Below are 22,524 nucleotides of genomic sequence, written 5' to 3'. Positions count from 1 at the left end.
TTCATGCACTCATATATGAAGGAAAGAGAAAACACTATATACTTCATTGTTAAATATACCCGTCTATAAACACCCGAATGGTTATCATAGAAACATTTGTTTTGTTATACTTTAACTTTTTGGTTAAAGGGATACATACAAAAGAGGGTACAAGAAATGCAAATTAAAGGATCATTATGTATATTATAAAATACCAAAGGAGACAAGATTGGGACACAATAATTTTATAACTTTTGGTAGTTGATTGTATGTCACACTAAAAGCCAGGCCACGTTCATGCCTTTGTTTTCCTTCCCTAAATTACTATGATTATCTGAACTATTTTTAGTTAAAAAAGCATTTTTGACGTATTAAAAAGTTCAAATGAATAATATTATTTTTTGTTAATTTTGTGATAGCAGACAAAATTGATTTAATTAGACAAAAATGTAAAATGATGGATGGCGATGTATCATTGATATTTATCTAGAGTTTTTGTGAGTCTGGATATTAAATATTAAAAAATATATTACAAACAACTACAATGATGTAAGAGCAGCTATTGAATCCTTTTCTTTATTCCATTATTATTTATTCTCTTCTTAGCTGGTTTTTGTATTTTATGATTACATAATTTACATCACCAGAAACCTTAGCTGTTTTTTCTATAATTAATTAACCTTATTTTATTTCATTTCTTTTCCCTACTTACCTTATTTTATTTTAAACTAGAAAATTATCATTTCATTTGCTTTATAGTTTTTGTTGAACTACGTTTGTATTCACCCATTTGTTCATAATTAACCGTTTAAATTACTTAATATGAAATAACCTAGAGTAAAGGATTATATAAGTAAATAGAAAACACAAGTATACAGATGATATATATTTTTCATTTCTAGTTTATTATTGGATTATTTGCATAAAGTAGCAACATATTTTGCAAAAGTTGTAAAATAATTATCTTAAAAAGAAAGCACTTGGATTTTGATGAGTATATAATTTTGATGAAAATCAAAAGCTACTTTCTTTTTTGAATAACTAGTTTTTTTTTATTCCGGGTGTTTCCCCGGGAGACATCATGTAACATCTACACATGTGGCAAAAATTATATAACATGAAATTTGCGTGACAAAAGTTAAAAAGTGAAAAGTTATGTGGTAAAAAATAACGAAAATAAAACTTTTGTGGCTAATGTTGAAAAACTTAAAGTTATGTGGTAAAAAGTTACATAAAAGTTAAGAATATGAAACTTTGTTGACAAAGGAGAAAAAATGTAAAAGTTATGTGGTGGAAAGTAAGGAAAATGAAACTTTCTTGACAAAAGTTACAAAACTGAAAGTTATGAGGCGAAAACTCAAAGTTATATGGTAAAAAGTAAAGAAAATAAAACTTTGGTGACCCAACTTGAAATACTTAAAGCTATATGGTAAAAGGTTAAGAAAATGAAACTTCGTAAAAAGTAAAGAAAATAAAACATTCGTGTTGAAAGTTAGAAAAGAAAGGTATAAAAAATTGAAAGTTATGTGGCGCAAATTCAAAGTTACGTGCAAAAACAAAATAAAATGAAGTTTTGGTGACAAAACTTAAAAAACCGAAAGTTATGTGGTAAAAATTGTTGACAAAAGTATAAAAACAAAAAAAAAAGTTATGTGGTAAAAAGTAAGCGAATGAAACTTTTGTGGTAAAAGTTAGAAAAATAAAACCATAAAAGGTAAATAAAACAATACTTTGGTTCGAAAAGTAGAAGAAACGAAAGTGATGTGGCAAAAAGTAAAGGGCGAAAACTTTAGTAAATATATGTGATAAAAAGTGAAGAGAATAAAACTTTCGTGGCAAAAGTTAGAAAAATGATAGTTTAAAAAGTAAATAAAACAAAAAACTAGTGCCAAAAGTAAAAGATATTAAAGTTATATGACAAAAAGTAAAAGGTTAAACGTTTTTGTGATAAAAAGTAAAGAGAATGAGAATTTCGTGACAAAAGTTAAAAAGACGAAAGTTAAAAAAGTAAGTAAAACAAAAACTTCATGCCAAAAGTAAAAGAAATTAAACTTATGTGACAAAAAGTATAATGTTAAAAGTTTATTTGATTAAAAGTAAAGAGAATAATACTTTCATGACAAAAGTTAAAAAAATAAAAGTTGAAAAACTAAATAAAACAAAACTTTCGTGTCAAAAGTAAAAGGGTTAAAACTTTGGTTACGGTCCTTACGGACATAAGCAAAAATAAAACTTTGGGGCAAAAGTAAAAGAAACCACAAAATTGTGTGGTAAAAAGTAAAAAAAAAAAAAGTTTACTGTAGATTTCACAACTTAAATTGTTATGTATAATAATTCTTAGGGGTAAGGCCGTAAGGGTGTAGTACCAATACTTTGACAAATTAGCAAGTTTGGCAAGTCTTCGACCAATGACAAGCCGACACGTGTCGTTGCAAAAAACTAATCAAAAACTAGCCAAAACTGGTCAATTTACTAATGTCGGAAAAACATATAAAAGGTAACCAGAAAATAATCAAAGTTGTCGGAAAACATAAAAAATGACCGTTTTTTGTATAAAATAAAAAACTTGGGCTCAGAATTTGGGAGTCAGAAATCGGAGACGCCATGACTGCTAACCCGAAGGTTTATCCCACCAAGATACGCCTCGGATCATCCGAGTCTCATTTTTATTAACATTTGTATCATCATCGTCCATTTAACGTAATACCGGCAACCTAATTGTTCAACGATACCATAATCGGCTAAAACTACTTTTTTCGGTTACCTATTGCTTTAATGGAACAAAATCCGGCAACGCTACCAAGGAAAAATCTGATAACACTACCGCTAAGTTAACACTACCAAGCTAATCACAAACATGCAATTAACGGCAATGCAAAAAGATACATATACATATATATACATACAAGCTGGAACAGTTCACCGTAAAACCCAATAAAGGGCTCGCCGGAAAACTAGTCGCCGTAAGCAGCAACAACAGCATCGGTTAACCATAAACCCAAGAAAGGGCTCGCCAGAAAACCGATGCAACATGTAGCAGCAGTTCACTGGAAACCCAAGAAAGGGCTCGCCGGGAAACCGAACCAACAAAGCAACAGGAAACCCTATCGATTAAACCGGAAACCCCAAAAAAAGGGTCGTCGGAAAACCGAAACAACAATTAGTCAAATAGCCAACTGCATCCTTGCACAAGCCAAACAAAGTTTTGGCCGTTAAAAAAGTGAACGTTTCTGGCCGGCAACCACTGGAAACCCCAAACAGGGGTTTCCGATCTCACCGGAAAGGGTGCAATATAACGTTAAGGAGCATCGACAAGTTTTATTGGCATGTATTCTGGAAATAGAAGCCAAGAAAAACATAGATCTAGCCTCAAAATCGAAAACCCCCAAATTTTCCGGTTAGATTTCCGGTGAAGATCAGATTTGGTACAATAACAAAAAAAAAAAAAAAGGTCACAAAGGCACGCTCCCAACGTTCACAAGGATCGGCCAAAACATGTCGATATATATAGCCAAAACTAGCTGATTAAACTTGTCAAAACTAGTCGATGCATGTGCTATAGGGTTGTCAAAGAGCCGATGCTAGCCGATATAAATAGCCGACTACACCCTTTCTAAATTATAAATAAATTATTTCTAAATTAAGTTGAATATTCATGTCCGTTACTATTTTATGCAAATAACTTCAAGGGTAAATCCGAAATATATTGAAAAATACTTATGGTATGAATTATTGTTGTTTTTATATTTAAGAAAGATGATAAAGAATATTGGTGGAGGGCCGTGCACATTTATTCTATGAAAAAACAAAAGAAAAAAGGAAGAAGCCAAGCATGGAACACCATCATAGTCTACATCTATGTGTAAGTTGTTTTATTTATTATTTGTATATTCCTTAGAAAGAAAGAAAGAAATATATATTTTGATATTGGTTGGTGGGATCGATTAATCTTTGCTAGTACAATAAACAAATTGTGTTAAGATAACTTAAAGTATTTGATTTTTAAAAGCCTAGTTCAATTACTTGATTAGAGTTCGATCATGTTTCTATTGACAACAGAAGAAGTATATTATATCTAGATATTTTGGATACAAACGCTAAACAAATTAAAATATTATAGAAAGTTAACGTGACTCATCGTATAAATAAATGTTATTGTTATGCATGTGTATATAATTTTAATTCATTCAGAGGGTTAGAGTTACATATAGACCATTTTTATAGGGTGATTGGTATGATGGAATGGAAAGAAGAGAAAGAGAATGAGAAAGACTTCCCTTATTTGTTAACATTGAAGAAAGAGAATGAGAATGGAGAATCAATTCCATTATCTCCATTCTCTACAAATTGTAGAGAATGAGTGAGAATGGAAAAAAAAAATTTTTTTTTCTTTTTTCAAGATGTTATATGTATTAAATGTATTATTATTTAAAATTTTATATTTTTATATATTCATTCTCTGTGGGTACCAAACAACGGAATCCATTCTCTTTCCAAATATTCATTCTCTTTCTAACTATTTCCATTTTCTATTACATTTTCATTTTTATGATTCTCTCCTATCAAACACCCCCTTAGTACCTAACTAGATTTTAGGCCCGTGTCTAATATACGAGACTTACAACGTTATCAATATTTGATGTTAATTTATTGTAGTTTATGTTTATCAAATTTGTTTAATTTTAAGATCTTAATATATTTATATTAAAGTTTATTTATTTTTAATTAACTAACTTTATTTTTAGATGATAAAACATACTATTGGATATATATTAGTTATTATTTTATTGGATAAGTATTAGTTATAGTTCTATTGGATATATTTTAATTATTATTTATTTATTATATTAAATTTTTTAGGTAGAAAGTGTAAATTTGTGATGGAAACAAAAAAGTGTAAATTAAAGTCAAAACTGAAAAGAAAAGTCAACTTTAAAAAATCAAGAGTTGTGATTGGTCGATAAGTTATTAGACCAACTGTGTTTTAGTATAATAAAAGATACTTTTGAGATTTTTTTGACAAGTGAATTTTACCTCAGACGTGTATGATGTGTGTTAATCGCACAACGAAAGGGTCCCGCACTAAGCGGATCTTAAATAGTTTTTCTCACCATACCACCTCCTTAATTGAAAAATACCGTCGAGGAGAACCTACCAAGGTTCGAACTCGAGACCTTGGAGTAAACTCCATCGGGGCCCCGCATAACAGATTTAGTGAAACACCTCTGGCCACTGAGGTTAATACTTTTGAGATTTAATCTTGACAATTTGCCCAATGAATAAGAAATATGTCGATATCAACATCTACACTTGGATACAAATAATGCCAGTATAGGTGTGGTATTAATTGTCGTAAAAAAATAAAAGGTATGGTGTTAATGTCATATGTGACATGTTCCCATATTATTCAAATTTATAACGACATTCAAGTGTCTATAAACCGACGTACATAGGAGTTAAAATATGTAACGCAAACCTAAACAATATAAAGTTTTAACTATAATTTCTTTTCAAAATCGTGGATTGTGTGAGTAGAAATCAACTTAAATAACAATATAGTTTATACCTAAAATAAATAAATACAGGCTATATGACCCAATATCATTTATACTCATTTATAAAACAAACTTCTTCTCTCCCTCCTTAATTTTAAGAACCTGAAATGACACATTTACCCTTTATTTTAATAAATCTTTAAGAAAAATGATTAGTCAACCTAACTTATATGCATAAAAATCAACCTAGAACAGACAACCTTGACGTTTTCACCTAATGACTTGTATTCGTCGACTGGCATGACTCCAACATGGGGACATTGGGGGCAATTGCTCACACCCTAATTTTTTCACAATGTAATATTTTTATTTAAAAGTATATTTGAAAATTTGTCCCACACCAAAAAAAATAAAATACATATGCAGTTAGTGACATACGATTTCAATCTCATCTTCCAAATGTCAATTTTTAAAAGATCTAAATAAAATTATCCATATATATTTTCCCTAATTATTAGGGTTTCTTATTTTCTTTTGGTTTCGATTAAAAGATGAAAGTGTGATGATAGATTGGAAGGGCCGAAATGGGGTTTTGTTTTGGGGAATCTCACACATAACAATATAACACACTAAACAACATATTATTTGTTATCTTGTGTTGATTTAATATGAAGATGAGTAGATACAATATAACATTATATGGGTCGTCTAAGTTTGGTGAATAGTTCGTGCTTTTGGTTATACGACGAAGTTGTAGTTGGTTCGTTATGTCGTTTTTTGAGTTTGCATTTTGGTTGTAATTGGATGGTTATTATTTTTCCGGTATATGAATTTATCGGAATTTGATCATTATCTTTAAAAAAAATTTAACCTATAGAATGTTTTGAATTTGCTCCCTTACGTTAGAATTTCTGGCTCCGTCCCTGTTCGTCGACCTCGACGACCTTGGGGTGGAATCATTTCCACTTTGTCCACCTTTTCACCATTAAAAAAAAACCCTTCAACCTACAAGAAATAAAAATCGAACTCTTGACCAATGTCATTCAAAGGATTTGCATTTTATCCAAACTATACTTGTTCATTGGAAGCTAAAATGCAATAGTAAAATAAAAGTAATGTATCAACTTTATCTTAAAAAGAAGAAAACTCAGGTGATGTTTGGTTCAAATAATTTTTTTTTTTTTTTTTGATAAAATTTCACTTCTACCAAAAATATTTTATGAACCAAATTTACGTGAGAAATGATACTTACGTTATAAGTAAAAGGGACATATATGGTTCATATTTAGACATCTCAATCAATTTTCTAACAATAATAATTTGTTTTTTCATTAAAAATTTTATATAGATACAATTTCTTACACGCACATCCTTTCTCTCTCTATATCTATCTCTCTCTTCATCTCCTCCCACCATTTATAACTTTCCAAGATCCCTTATTTCATCTCAATCTCTCCAAACCCATCTCTAATCCCTTCATTTCCGCAATACCCAGATCCCAAATTTCCAACCTTTTTATACATATATCACCATGACGTCATCTTTCCGGCCAGATCTCACCACCAAAATCCACCCTGAACCACCACCTCAGGAATTCCCAATTGACCATTTTGATCTTTTGCCTGACCCACTTCTTTTATTGATCTTCAACAATATTGGTGATGTCAAGACTTTAGGCCGATGCGGTGTCGTTTCGAAAAGGTTCCAGTATCTTGTCCCACAGGTCGAAAACGTCGTCGTTCGGGTGGATTGTGTGATCTCCGATGATGATTCTGGTAACCCATCTGCTAATTCTGTTAAATCTTGTGGACCCTTTTCGAATCTTGTTAGGTTTTTGTGTTCTGGTTTTGTTAAGCCTATTTATGCTTTAGGACAGCTTTTAGGGACTAAAAGATGTTCTAATTATAGTAATCTTAGTTCTAATAATGTTATTTCGGGTTGCGAAAACAATAATGTTGTTGTTGATGATGATGATGATGATTGTCAAAATGGTGTAAATAATGTTACTCATCACTCGCCTACACAAGTTTTGAAAAACTTTAATGAGATTAAGTCCTTGAAAATCGAGCTCCCGAGTGGCGAATTAGGATTAGAAGATGATGTTTTGTTGAAATGGAAAGCTGATTTTGGGTCTACTTTAGATAATTGTGTTATGCTTGGTGCCTCGGCTGTGATTCGTCGCGAAAATGTTACTTCTAGTGAAATTGGGAATGGAAATGGGAACGAGGATAGTGGGAGTATACCCGAATCGTTTTATACTAATGGTGGGTTGAAGTTACGGGTAGTTTGGACTATAAGTTCATTGATTGCGGCGTCTGCAAGGCATTACTTGCTTCAACCGATAATTGCAGAGCATAAGACGTTGGATTCGTTAGTTTTGACGGATGGGGATAGACAAGGGGTGTTGTGTATGAATAAGGAGCAGTTGGAGGAGTTGAGGGTGAAGCCGTTGTCGGCTTCTTCAGCTTCAAAGAGAACGCTCGTTCCTGCTTTGAATATGAAGCTTTGGTATGCTCCTTATTTGGAGTTACCTAATGGAAACGTGCTTAAGGGAGCTACATTGGTGGCAATTAGGCCTAGTGAACAATCGGGTCAGAAGGAGGTTTCCGATGGGTCATGGGTTTCGTCTGCTTTTGAAGAGCCTTACGGTACTGCAGCTAGGATGTTGGTTAAAAGGAGGACTTATTGCCTTGAGATGAATTCTTTTTAAGGTAATTATTCACTTTAAATTGTCACACATGAACTATAAGTTTGATTTATGCTATATTATTGTAACTAACATTAATGAGATTTAAAGGTTATTGTCTCTTAGGATGTTAGTTCAAACATGATTGATCATAGGTTAACTTGAATATGTTCATATGTTTTAGTTTAACATTAATTCTTTCGTAGTTGTTTTTTCTATGTTTTGTATGATGTCATGAGACTTGTTTGGTATGTTATTTTCAAAAAAAAACATACGGGGTATTTTATATAAGCTAAGTGGTTGCAGTCGAATAAATGATATTAAGCTTAATTTGGAACATTAGATGCTGCAATTATAGTTGGTGGTGTAGTGGGCAGTTTTCTTTGACTTATTTGTTATTTATTCTCACTTTTGGATAGTAGAATCCAACGTTGCAATATAGAAATAGATAATGGCATGGTCTATTTCGATTATAAAAAGTTAATGCTTTATAAGTTAATTGTTCTCATTTTGGATATTCTACTGTCTTATAGTTTTAACGGGCGCATAAAGGCGTTAGCTTTGACGGCATTTGGTTTCGAGGATCCTTCAAGGCAACGGAAACACACAATTTTGATCTGCATTTAGTTTTATCATATATACGAGTTGATGGTGCGAATGATATACTTATGTTGCATACTTGGCTGAAGTGAGAGAAGATGGCGGTTGTGTTTGGTGCTTCAACAGATGGGTGTTATCTCATATATTCTACGTTATGTATGATATATAAAACGATAAAGAGAGTTACTGTGGATGATGTTGTAAGAGGTTCTTTGTGGTTCTGTGTTTTCAGTCATCTATATTTTATATGATTATCAGTTATGTGAATATTTGTAGGTATGACAAATGAGTATGTTTATATGTGGCTGTAATGTTTATTCATTCAGTAATGTTACCGCTTAAACTGCCTTTCTTTCTTAATCTTTTAAATTTAAGACCACCTGCCAAACATTGATTCTTGTGGTGTTTGTGCTAGAGTCACTTCATGTTTATTTGCTTGGTAGATCTTGCTTGGAGTCAAATAATGGTTAGGTTTATGGTTTCCTATCTTCTCTTTTTTTGTCATTTCATAATGATCGGTGAGACGGTGACCAATGTCGCGTACTAGCTTTGGAGCACGTCTAGACTTAAAATTGGAAGCTCAAAGCCAACATGTTATATTGTTACGCCTAGAATCTGAACTGAACGGTTCATACAAGGATGGAAGCTTTGGGTAACGTAGCAACCTATCGAAGGCTTATGAATATCGAATGATCTATTTACTATGTATATCGGCTATTTACTATGTATACCGGGTTGTTACAGAAGAAAGAAGATGGTAACTAACAAGTAACAAGTACACCACTGGATCACAAGGTAGTGCTGATTTCAGGAGCACGCAAGCAAACAACAATCTTACAACATTGGCAACTTGGCACTTGCCCTCTTTTTATTTTTTCATCATTATGATATTTTTTGTGTTTATAGCTTTATGAACTTCCCATACTCTTTCCTTAACTCGATGGTCATATGCCCTTTGCGTTCACTATAGTTAAAGTGGACAAGTTGGACATGTTGATTATAAAAGGGTAAACAAGTTGTGTGTATATATAAATATTTCTAAACTTAATAAATGACAAAGTACTAAATGTGAGTGTAACGGCCCAGGATTCCTGCAAAAAAACAAAAAGCATCCTTAACATAAAAACTAAAAAGCATTTGAAAATTTTTATGTGAACATATCTTATGTTTAAAAAGATTTGTTGTCTATGCCAAAAACACTTTATTTGATTATGTTACTGATAATAACTCTAGCATTATATACATATACTTGTAAAGAAAGATTTTAAGCATAATTTTAAAATGAGAAATGATTAATCTTCCTAATTAATATCTTAAAAATTCTCTTAATTATTAGATAATGACATGTGAAAAATTCAGAGGGCATGATTAGGAACAAAAATTAGTAGATACCACATGTCACATTCTTATAATTTTTTTAAAAAAATTAGGCTAATCTTTAAAAGGATTTATTATTTTACAACCGTAGTAATGGAAAATCTGACTTTTTTGACCTATTCAAAATGAAATAAAGTTAATTCGACTCTTTCTAGTTTATTAGGGTTGATCTTTTAAATCTAAAGTTTCATAGTGCTCATTATATTTTTGTGGAATTAAAACTTTTTCTATAATCATAAAAACAAAATAAAATAAAATAATATATATGATTATATGAATTAGTATTTAATGTATTTTGGAAGAGAAACTAGATTTACTTTTTCTTTCTCTTTTTTTTTTTCTCCTCCAAGCCGGAATTAGTTTGCTTGTATAAGGCTATTCCCAGCAAGGCATCATTTTTCACTTGTTTGGTTCCGGAATGCCCGGAACATTGCCCCGAGAGGCGTTCTGGAGAGAGAAAGAGGGTAGGGGTGAAAAATGGGACAGGAGAAAGGAGGTGTGAGATAACTGAACTAAATAGAATTGTGGGTCCAACATTATTTAAAGAAAGAATCTTTTCCCTTTCCCTCTATTTAATATATAACGCCTTACTCCAACATTATTTAAGTAATGCCCCTTGATGACTAGACTGTCATGTGTCACAAAAGAGGGGAAGCGGATAGTCTAATGCCATAATGAACTTGGCCCAAAATTTATGGGCCACCAACGAGTATCAGGATTGACATTGCTAATCAAAGTATCAAACCTGCAAACTAATAAACCCAAGGCCACTATTTTGCACAGCGGTACAATTTGGTTTATGTGCACTAAATTTTGGTTAAAGAGACTATAATAATCTTTAATTAAGTTGTTTTCTTCCTTTTTATAAAGCATTTCTTTATATACCTAATTTCAATTCCACAAAATATTCATTATAGGAGAAACTCATCTTTCCGATTAACCCGAATAAAAAGTCAGAAAAAAGTAACTCTCAATGCCGTCTTTCACGGGTTTTTGGGTCCCAATACCGTCTTTGACGGTGTATGGGGGTGGTTAATATGTAGACAACCTTACCCCTACCAAAGGTAAAGAGGTCGCTTCCAGGTTCTACCATAGGTAGAAAAAGACTTCCAGCCTTGCTGGGCATAAGGATCGAACCCATGACCTCGGTTTTCAGAGGCATGAGCTCCAACAATTGATCCAACCCAGTTGGTTTCTGAATAAAAAGTCAAAATCAATTAAATTGTTTACAGGAAAAAGTTGAACTTACTGAAAAAACCATCACCCCTAAGATGTTTATCACCATCATAGCCGACCATAATCCCAAGTATTCCTAACATGGTAGTCAGCAAAGCTGTGTGCAGCCACCTTTAGCTGTGTTTTGTAACTAAAATGTTAAAATTATCCACTTTCATGCATTGCACGATAGGATTCTATGGAACACAATTAAGACATACAAAATCAATTGCCAGTTTATTAATGTAAGAACCATCCAGTACTAGTTCACTTTGATGAATACGCTTCCTCAACAACGGAGTTCTGTCACAGATAGAAGATTGAGAGCAAATGCCTGCGGTTTTTTAGTCTTATGAACGCATTTGATTACACCTTAAACTCAGCAAATTATCTTGATGTTTATTCTTACCAATGACCTTGTTCGGTTAGTTGCAAAATGTATTTTCTGCAGTCTTAGTTAGCCTGGAGATTACATAGTTCTGGGTAAAACTGTTGAGATGTATCACTAGTAATATATTAGACATAATATAAGCATGAAATTGAGCTAAATACGTTTTAGATACCACCAACAAATCCTAAAATAGCAACAATAGAGGAAGGAATCTCACACATTTATCTCACGCAAACACACAAGCAAGCCATTGCATTGCATCGCAGGCAATCAAAAAGCTTCAAAATACAAATTAAAAGTAGAATAATTTGCGTTTTCTTGTAGATCAATCACTGTCAATGTAACTGCAAATTACTTATCTTCATCACCTACAGAAATATATTGTCATAATAAATAGATCCATCGCATGCTAACGCCCTGCAATCACTCGCGATTTCATTATCATTCTCCATCTTCAGTACCTGCAAAACATCACAGTTATAATTACCAATCGAAAACTCTGAGTGTTTAAAATAACATTGCTCATAGGTAAACCCCTTTACCCAAAAAATTAAATAAAGTGCTTTAGCAGTCTACATATATTAAATACTTGTGTATTGTTCAGTAAATTTTGTGTCAATAAGCAAGTTGTTCAAAAATTTACGTGCCTGCCTGAGTAATGGGTATATCGAACAAAAGATACTATGGGTGGTTTAGATGCCACATGGACCATCTTGTGAATGAAAATGACTGCACATTGCAATTAAATTAGCCTGCAACTCCATTTAGTGTCTGCTTCTACTGTCCCTAAAATACCTGAGCAGGGTGTCTGCATATTTATGTATCTTATGCAATTAACAAATAGGGACTGTTCCATCATCATCAACATCATGACCAGGGTCATTTATCATGTCTACATAAGCTTCTTATAATAAATCTGTATATCATTCTTATACTTAAAGAAGACTTATTGTTATATAATACATATGCACACATGAATACATAAAATGGATTGAGAAGCTTACGATAAATCTCTTGCGAATATTAAAAGAGCAATTTGAAAAGTTAGTTATTCATTAAAATGATCTATCATAATGTATGATATCAATCCATGATAACAATATAATTACCATAAAAGTAGAAGAGGATAGGGCAAAAGTTGCTAAAATATTGTTCAGTTTCATGTGATTGAGCATCTGGTTGTTATGAGACTCGATCTGTGAGCTCTTTGATGATCTATTAGTACATGGTTAGATATAAGAGTCATTCTTTTTCACTCTGATCATATGCATGTTAATCCATCATGATCATCCCTTGATGCTCAAGTAGTCTATATACGCATTATTCGAGTGATTAATTCAAAAAAAATCCCTTTGCCTTGCCAACGATATCAAAATTGCTGGCTTTTGATACGACCCTAAAGCGAACTCAAAGGTTGTTCTCAGGTATTGCACCTTTAAACTATATTTGCTAAACCCTATTCTCAACCAAATTGATCTAATCATTGATAAGAAAGAATTATTTGAGACCCTAATGATGATAGAAAAATTTACTCTTCTCGCCATTCAAATATGTGATTTTTCAAACTGTGTCAACATGTCAAAATTTATGTCAAGAGTTGAGCCTTTAGCTTCTGTTAGCACAGCATACATTATTTTTACCTCAAGTTTCCACCTTGGAGCTTCACAGCAGATAATTTCCTAATCCCTCATGCAACTATAGCACAGTCTAATGAGCTTTCTATATCTTGGAATGTTAATCTCATTCTTGAGATCATAGAAAGGGAATAAAGGTAACTATCCAAATTACCTGTTAGAATCATCAGCTTTTCACATGTTTGTATTAGGATACCACTAATTTCCACAACTTAGTATCTCAATTGCTCTTAACTAAGTATCACAATTGCCCTTTTTAGGCAAAAGTTCCTTAGTAGTCCTTTGTGTAGCTTGGACCTCAATCATAACAAATCGTGAGGGTCATGCTTTTCATATGTGGCACCCTAACGACACAAATCACCATGTACATCTCTAAGAACCAAAACCGCAAAACCACATCTTGAATTTATAGTCAACTTAAATTACCCTTATAACATAGGAATTGAAGCTCTACATCAAGGCATCAAGCCTGTATGGCTATGTCTGCTTGGCTTGTATTAATGATATGGGTTATGGGTGAGCATACTTGTACTTCTTAATCAACATAAGACCATGGGGAAGTTAATTTTTTAAGAAAAGAAATTGTCCATATATCCAAACAAATTTCACTCATATCTAACAGTTACCCATGTTGGGACTATACCCACAGCCTATTGGTTGATGGGTACCTCAAATGCTTATAAGATGTTCAAACATGCTATGTCAATGTGAGACAGCTTATTACAATCTAGTCCTATATAATAGAATCAATACCTATGGATATGCAAGTCCTTAACTCCTTTGATGCCTGCTTTTATCCATGTTGGAAAAGCTATGACAAACTCGATCACTTAAAACACTGGATGTCTTTGTCAAGTCTACACACCCATGACTCTGCTCGGAAACCATATCAAAAATTACAGTCAAACAATCTTAGGCTTATCTGATAGTTCTATATCCATACGGGACGAGTGCTTATTAACTTCCTCACTAGAACACCTCCTTATTTTTTTAATCATTTTCAATGAACATTAGATGTAGTGTATGAGAAATTGAGAATGATACGACCTATATTCTACAAGATAGCTATATTAGTTTATATTATACACACACACACACACACACACACTATACTCTGCTATCAGATAAATTAATTATAGATAAACGTGAGCGTATTTTTAATATGATTAGATGGGTTCTTATTTACTATGTTGATGTTTAATATGCTCAAAGGGTTCCTATTTACTATGTGTTGTTAAACTTTGCGCCAAAGTTTGCTATGTTGTATGTTTGCTATTATGCTCTACTCGTAATGTAGTCAGGTGATACTCGGCGGTATGGTTACTAAACCCTTTACAGTCTCATGCTATTTTCAAAGTAGGCCGGAGATCCTTATGGAAGCAGTCTCTACCTCTGGACAGCGGCAAGACTATCTACATCTCACCTCCCCCTACCCCGTATGCAAGGATTGGGACTTCTTGTTGTTAGCGTATTTTGAAGATTATATAGTTTCCATTATTAATATTAGATGGTTAACAAGCTATAGAATTAATATTTATAGAACATTAGGTTGTAATTTCGATATGGACGAATTGAATTGAGTCTTTTGACATTAGAAGATTGCTTACTTCTTAAATTGTACATATTATTGTGTTTATTTATTTTGGTTCATATCTATACTGGGCAAATCTAGGAAATGGGAAGGATAGGGTGAGTGTTTGAGGATTATAAGACAATGATGATGAATGAGTAATTTTGGGCTATAATGTAGGAATCCAAGGTATAGAGAGCAAGGCAACATGATGAATTAAGGGAGTAGGTGGTTTCGATGAGCTACTATGTTTCTGACTGGGACTTCAATGAACAACAAATCTGCATTTAGTGCTAGTGTTGGAGATGTGGAGACTTTGAAGGTACAAATCAGACCATGAAGAAATCAGTAAGGAGCTCGAGAAGGAAACCACAGTGGTTGTTAGACCAAAGATGGCACAAGTTTGTTGTGAAGACATCGGTTTATCAAGAAGTTAGTGGTGGTCTTATACTCTTATGATAAACCAAAACAAAGATATATATCAATGTGTGGTACAACCTACTAATAGAATGTTCCAGGGCTGGTTGCATGAGATAAAAACGGAAACTAAGGATGTAGACCAGAAGTATATTGTCATGGATGTTGTGCTAGAAAATCAGAAACAGAAATTGTTAGATAAGTAATTTGGCTGCACAAGTGTCCGAAGAGAAAAATGGTGGTGGATATGGATCTCGAAGAAACAGTGGTGGCAACTGTCATGGGTCATATAATTCACTCGATGAGAAAGAAAAAGTCCATGGCTATCATAGTGTGAAGGAGAGAGAACCATGACTGTGAAAGGAGGACAGATAACTATCTTTTTTTTTTTAGAACGGCAGGGACAGATAACTATCAGAGGGATATGCTGGGCAAGTTATGGTGTGACCATAGGTGTGTCAGGTTTGTATTTTCTTTAGGAATAAATTGAATGGAGTCTTTTGAAATTAGAAGATTGTTTATCAAATTGTAAGTATTATCATGTTCATCCATTTTGGTTCGTATCAGAGGACTAAGAGCTCAACCTATGACTTTCAAGCAATTTAGACAAATGATTTTTTGTTGAGAAGGTCACAAGAGATTGTGAACCTCTTTAAGTTTTCTCAAATTAGTGAGAAGGAAAAGTAGTAGACCCCTTTAAGCTTTTTTAAGAAAATCCTATGCCATTACCAAAACATATCACAGCCACTCCTTGCCCCACTCATCTAAGTGACAATGTGGACAATATCACTCCGTTGAGAATTGTAGAAAAACGTGAGCTTGAGTTGATATTTGTTGAAAATGTGGACAATATCACTTTGTTGGATGGGGCATTGCAATCTAGCTATATAAGGTTTTTTCTAACATTGTTTATGATAAAGTGTTGGCCATCCTCCCATTGAGAAATTTTGGTTTCAATCATTTTGTTTATCTGTTATCAGTTATTGACATGTTAAGCTCGATCAAGCTACTTCTTTCTTGCTGCTTATGCATATAATATTATGGATAGAAGATCAAGACCCTATATTAACGCAACGCTAAGATGAGTTTTCTAAAGATCTTTCATATTTTATGATTATGCTTGGAGTGCTTATTAAACCCTTTATCAATATATGTTACTCTACTTTCTAATCATGTTTCTCCCATTGTATCTCTTATGAAAAACTACCATATACCTTTAAGTGTTGCAAATAAATGTCACATTTTGTTGGGTGGTGGAAAGAAAGTGCTTAAAGAACATCATTTCTAAAGGAGACCCGGACATATACAGCAGCTTGTCAATTATTCCTTTGGGAAGAGCCCTATACGTTATCTAAATGATTTTTTTTCTGGTATGAAAGTCGAAGCTAACTGTATTTCTCATATGATTTTAGATCGAGTTCAATCTTATTTAAGAGTAAATAACCAAAATCATTTTGTTACACAGTAACAAACTTTTTCTCTTTTTTTTTTTTTTTGAACAGCAAATACTAATATTTGAAAGACTAGCAAGGTGCTAGGCGGGTAAATACATATACAACATTACACAGTAACAATCTGATATTCGATAGTGCTTCCTGTATCTACTACTTGATGACGAAGTGTATGTGAAAAAACCTTTTGGGCTTTCTGGTTTAGTAGTGTTTAACACAAATTGCTTTAAGTGTGTCTTTTATAGGCATACATGGCTCCCAAAGATTTGCTTTGTAGATCCTCAGCTTAAGGAACAATGGGGATTAGTAAGTGAGCCTGTTAGTATCATGCACCTTTTGAAGGAAAAAAAACGTACCAAAAGGATTGTGATTTTGAAATGAAAGCAATGTAACACTATAACTCTTTCGGGAGAAAAACATGTCCCTACAAAGGATCGATCAAAGATGATATAATCTTATTGTTGAGAAATCCAATCAAGTCTAGTTCTCGAGAGCTCTCAAGGGATCATGGAAGTTCTAATCAGAGAAGGTAAAGCTACGCTATAGCTATGTGAAATGTGATACTCATAAGATCATATGTCGAGCTATCAACAACAGCTTGTGGTATACATTTCAAGCTAGTTGGAAATTGTGTTCAACAAATTTTGAAATACCTTATACATGCCTTCGCAGTCATCTGTTATTTGTGACAAGTATTCGGGATACTAGTCACGATAAATCAATGCCCGTGTAGGAAAAGATCTACCCTAGAGTTTGGTGTATTCTAGTATGAGAATCTTATATTTAGAACATAGAAAAGTAGTAGGGCCATTATCAAATTATCTACTGACCTAGACCATTTCTGGTCTAACAAGGACATAAGGTATGACACATAAATTGGGGGATTTTTGTCTTATGGTTTAACCATCTATTATCAAGCTAGTACTTGAAAGCTCTTAAGGAATCATGGAAGATGCAATTAGAGAAGGTGTACTATGTGATTCATAACCATCTATTATGAAACCCCCATCCCATCTTAAATGTCCTAATTTGACAAGTCTTTTTCTTTAAACTTTGACCGTAAAAAATTTAGTTTGTGTTACATAATACTCGATGAAAGTTATATCAATGAAAAATACATTTAATACCTAGCTCAACAGATATTTTATATCAAGTGTTGCGTAACAAAAACAAAAATATTTACGGTCAAGTTTAAAAAAAAAAAACTCCAAATGTCAAACTGTGATCTTTGAAATGAGGTGGAGGGGTATATCATACTCTTAGTGAGGCCAGGGCATTGTCTTGCGCTAATATGTATCTCCTTCAGGAATGTCATTCTATGAATTTTAGCATAAGTTAAACATGCTAAAGTAAAAGATCCGCTTTTACTTGACAAGTATACGGGATGCTAGCAGTCTAGCAACATGGATCATGGCATTTGTACTTTTTTAGTAATAGATCTGTTTATATTCGACAAGTATTCGGGATGCTAGTCACCTAGTTACCATGGATTAACGCAAAAGATCTATTCTTGACTTTTGTATATTCAACTATGACACTCCCCTTTTAGCACAGAAAAAACAGTATTGTCATGATCAATTGTATAATATGGGTGGTCTGACAAAGGACACAACGTATGACACATGAATTAAGGGAGTTTTGTCTTAATATCTGTATTCTGCAGTGTCAAATCTCTTTCTGTTTCATATTTAATCATTCAGTAATGTGTTTAGTATCAGAATAAAGTTCATGAAATAAAGTTGATATGTATACTTGCATTTAATACATATATGCACTTCCTTTGGAAATGGTTTAGTTTGCTAAGAAGATGGGCATTTTCAATATTTTTTTTTGAAAGGTGAATTTCGCTTGAAACTTTGTGTCGCGATTCGACAGCGAGAGGTCTAGCATACGTCGTTTTAACCGAGTCCACGCTAGAGCTCTTTCGATATAGAAATGCCTATTTCAAATTACATAGGAGAAAACCCCCTACTATCTCAAGCTAGCTACATCTCATCTTTTTATTCTCCACAAAAGACCAGATTTGGTATTATTGATGTTGATGCAATATGGCATAGATGTTTAATTGTCTCGTCTTTAAAGTGACCAAAGAAAAGATTTGAAAACAGTCGCAACAATATCCAGATTGATTCAAAAACTAAAATCTTATCCGTTTTACTTATAACACTATAATATTAAAACCTTTAAAGTAAACCATTTTAAAAAATTCCTGAACTTCAAAAAGCCCTTTATTCTCATAATCTCATTTCCTTTAAAAAGAACAAACATAAGAAATGAGCCAATTCAAAACCAAGTGAAAAAACAAAGAATGCAGACTAGGCCTGTGGTAGATGTATAATACTATCTATATATTTTTTTTCATCTTAACCTATAACTTTCCACCAATCAAAAGCCATCCGTACACACCTAGATTTAACCTAAGCCTAAACCCTTAATGGGTCCCGCCCTATAACCCTAGGGGTTTAAAATAATAATTAAGTGGTGAGGTGCGTGCCCATAATATTTCCCAGTGCTCGAAATCGGCCCGGCCCGGCAACAAAAATAAATTTCGGGTTCAGTGAAACATAATGTCATTGGCCCATTAAATAAACATTAAAAGGACTTTTATTTAAGGAATCTGTCGGATATATAATGGAAGTGGATGGTTAATGTTTTGATTAAAGTGAATGGTTAACACCTGTCTTCCTTTAAAAACATGCTTGAAATAAAGGAAACACACTAAATATCATGAATCCATATTGACACATCACATTTATCTTTATCTTATCATAATCATAGTTTAACTAGTTTTTAATTATATTTTAGTACTACTTAATTACTAATGCCCACACTAATCCATGCATTTTTGAAACTTAAACTAGAGATAAAAAGTGACACCCACAAAGCAAAATCTAATATTTTATTCATCCATATTATTCACTCAACTATTGTAGGCTTAGGCGAGTCAAGTCGAGTTGAGTTTGTCTGCGGTGACATAAAAATATGAGTTATAGTACGAGTCCATTGTTATTACTGAGTCATTTACCGAATCGCCTATTGTAAGGCTTATTTTACTAGACAAATAGACTGGTGATTTGTCTAGATTAAAAACAATGAAAGTAGGAACTAAACTTGGAAGGCAGTTTAGATCTATGTACAAAGGGATACATGATGTATATAAATATACCTCATATAATATGATAACATATTTTTATTTATACATTATTTTTAGAATGTTAGGTCTAAAAAATATGTTTTAACAAGCTGCCCAAAAGATTTTGTACTATCTAAAAGAATCTTTTTGTTTTCCTAATGCTAAAGTTTATAGGAGTTAATTATCATTGGGGAAACAACAAGATTTTTGAATTTTTATTTTGTTAATAATATTGTTTGCAGCAGTTCAGATTTTGATTCAGACATTACCTAAAAGATGGTCTTTGTTTTGACCACTCCTTCCAAAATATTACAAATGTATTATGTATTTATTAGTGATGAAATACATAAATATTTTTGATAAATATATATATCTATGCTCCTTATTAAAAATTATCCACCCTTGTGGAAAGTTTACACAATTTGGGACATGTAATTTTACTTTTTTGCCCTTGGTCATCTTCTTATTCCAATAATCTGAATCTCCCATCTCCCAATAAAAATTACCTATTAATGATATATTACATTATTAGTTTTTACTTTTTTAAAATATCTCAATTAACTTTTTACATCAATTATTTACACCATTTGACGTCACCTTTACCACCAAAAGTCGTCCCCCCACCATACCGTCGCCGCCCAGAACACCGCTGTATAGCGCGGGTGCCATGCTAGTGTAATTACAATAAAAGATACTACCAATATTCTTTATACTTTAATTTACTAACTTATACTGTGATCTAAATATAAATACCATTTGGGTGAAAGTCTGAAACCTCAACAAAAAACCATATATCATATATCATAACATATAACTAAAATGTATGTCAAGAAAATACTGTAGTATTTATTGTGGCAATATTTGGAAATGAAGTAGATTTTGTCTAAAAATGACATTGCAATTTGTTCAAAGATTAATAAAGCTCAATAAAATTGTATATCTAAATGCAACTATTTACTTTACTTCCATTAATAGATACAAATATATACACACATATGTATAATAATCAAAATAAGTTAAAGTAAAATGTACATACCTCTTCAATCAGTTGTTTGGTTTTTCTTTGTGTTGATCTGAATTGGCTCCATTGCCATAGGTAAGATGGTAAGCAGTCGGAAAATGGTCAGAACCCGGGTTTGGAACAATGAAAAATGGCATATTATGTCCAGAAGTCGATCCGTGGCCAATCGAATTAGACGATTGATGATGTGAATGATGAGGTAAAAGAAGAGTTGATGATGGTAAATTGGACTGAAGGGTCCCCCCTGCAACATTACCATTATTCGATATTAATGGTGTCGTCGACGACATTGAGAAGTTTAAGTTCTCACTACCACCACCACTAATCGCCATTGGTACAAAACCATCTTGAAGGAAGGCAAAATGTTGTTGTGGTTGTTGGTTGTTGTTGCTGAATTGGATTAATTGTGGGTTGGGGTTTCTAGAAAAGAAATAGTCCATAGACGGTGTTGTCCAGTGTGTTCTGAGTGCTTCAGAACACACTGGACGACTATGGATCCCTCCTGTGAGGAGATCCGTAAAAGTTGGGTTACAAGTTTTAGGCAATTGATGTTGATGATTATCAGTAGCAGTAGTAGTACTTTCCTTTTCCTTATCCTTATCTTTTTTAGACACCATTTCTCTTGCTCTTTCTCTAGCTTTAATTCGATTTTCGGATCTATTACTTAAAGAAAGGCCAGACCCTTTACTAGTTTCAGAAGTACTACTACAAGCAGGTGGCGATTTCGTTACCACGTTATTATTGCCATCAATGTGCCCCACCAACAGCTGTTGGTGGGGGGGCGGATCTTCAAGATCCTCCATACTATTAGTACTAACAGTACTAAACGGAGGATCTAAAGAAGGAAGTTCATCAATTGAACTAGAAGCAGCTTTTAATAACCATTCAACAGCTTTACTAGGCTGATCATACCCCAACCTATCTTGCAAATCATAAAACTGAATAGCGGTCGACACCGAAAGGCGTACGCGTCTATCGCGTAATCCTTTCGATGTCAAGACCTTACTATGTCTATCTTTTCCACCAGAAGCTCTAGAAACCCTAACAATTCGAGACGTGGGCCATCCACATAGCCCTAAATTAACGTCGTATTTGCTCTCACTACCTCGTTCGGTACCGACATCTAGAATGCCTCTATGAGTTGCTAATTTTTGTGAATTATCAGTTGTTGTAGTACTACTACCATTTGAACTAACTCTTTGGAATTTAGACACTTGTTTTTGAAAATCATCTACTTCCATACCATCAATATATCATAATATATATTTCAATATATCATATTCACCTCTTATATTTATATAAATTTTGAAAAAGAAGAAAAATCTTATCAGGGTTCTAGAGAGAGAAAATAGTATATAGTGTGGTATATATCTAGAGAGAGAGAGAGGGGGGGTTGGAAAAAAGTATAGATGTGTGGGTGAAGCAGGTGTGGTGGGGTGTGTCTTTTGTATTGATGACTGGTTTAGTTTTTGTAGTCATGTATACGGACACGTTATATTTACAGGGGATAACAAGTATGCTGCTAAAACATGATTCTGTGAGGGGATGATTTTGT

General features: G+C 33.1%; 2 protein-coding genes across 2 annotated transcripts; one reads left to right on the top strand and one right to left on the bottom strand.

Annotated features, from left to right (window-relative positions):
- Positions 1-6,840: 6,840 nt before the first annotated feature.
- On the top strand, positions 6,841-9,120 carry LOC122595395 (F-box protein At5g46170-like). Its single transcript, XM_043767747.1, has 2 exons — positions 6,841-8,185; positions 8,694-9,120. The coding sequence occupies exon 1, from the start codon at positions 7,006-7,008 to the stop codon at positions 8,182-8,184; it is 1,179 nt and encodes a 392-aa protein (XP_043623682.1). The 5' UTR covers positions 6,841-7,005; the 3' UTR covers position 8,185; positions 8,694-9,120.
- Positions 9,121-11,868: 2,748 nt separating this feature from the next.
- On the bottom strand, positions 11,869-22,261 carry LOC122595502 (transcription factor TCP24-like). Its single transcript, XM_043767870.1, has 2 exons — positions 20,985-22,261; positions 11,869-12,204 (listed from the first exon to the last, which is right to left on the bottom strand). The coding sequence occupies exon 1, from the start codon at positions 22,208-22,210 to the stop codon at positions 20,993-20,995; it is 1,218 nt and encodes a 405-aa protein (XP_043623805.1). The 5' UTR covers positions 22,211-22,261; the 3' UTR covers positions 11,869-12,204; positions 20,985-20,992.
- Positions 22,262-22,524: the final 263 nt, after the last annotated feature.

This window comes from Erigeron canadensis, chromosome 4 (genome assembly GCF_010389155.1).
Source record: "Erigeron canadensis isolate Cc75 chromosome 4, C_canadensis_v1, whole genome shotgun sequence".
In the NCBI taxonomy this organism is placed as follows: domain Eukaryota; kingdom Viridiplantae; phylum Streptophyta; class Magnoliopsida; order Asterales; family Asteraceae; genus Erigeron; species Erigeron canadensis.
Note: the sequence above shows the minus strand (reverse complement) of the source record. Positions and strands in the feature narration are given on the sequence as shown.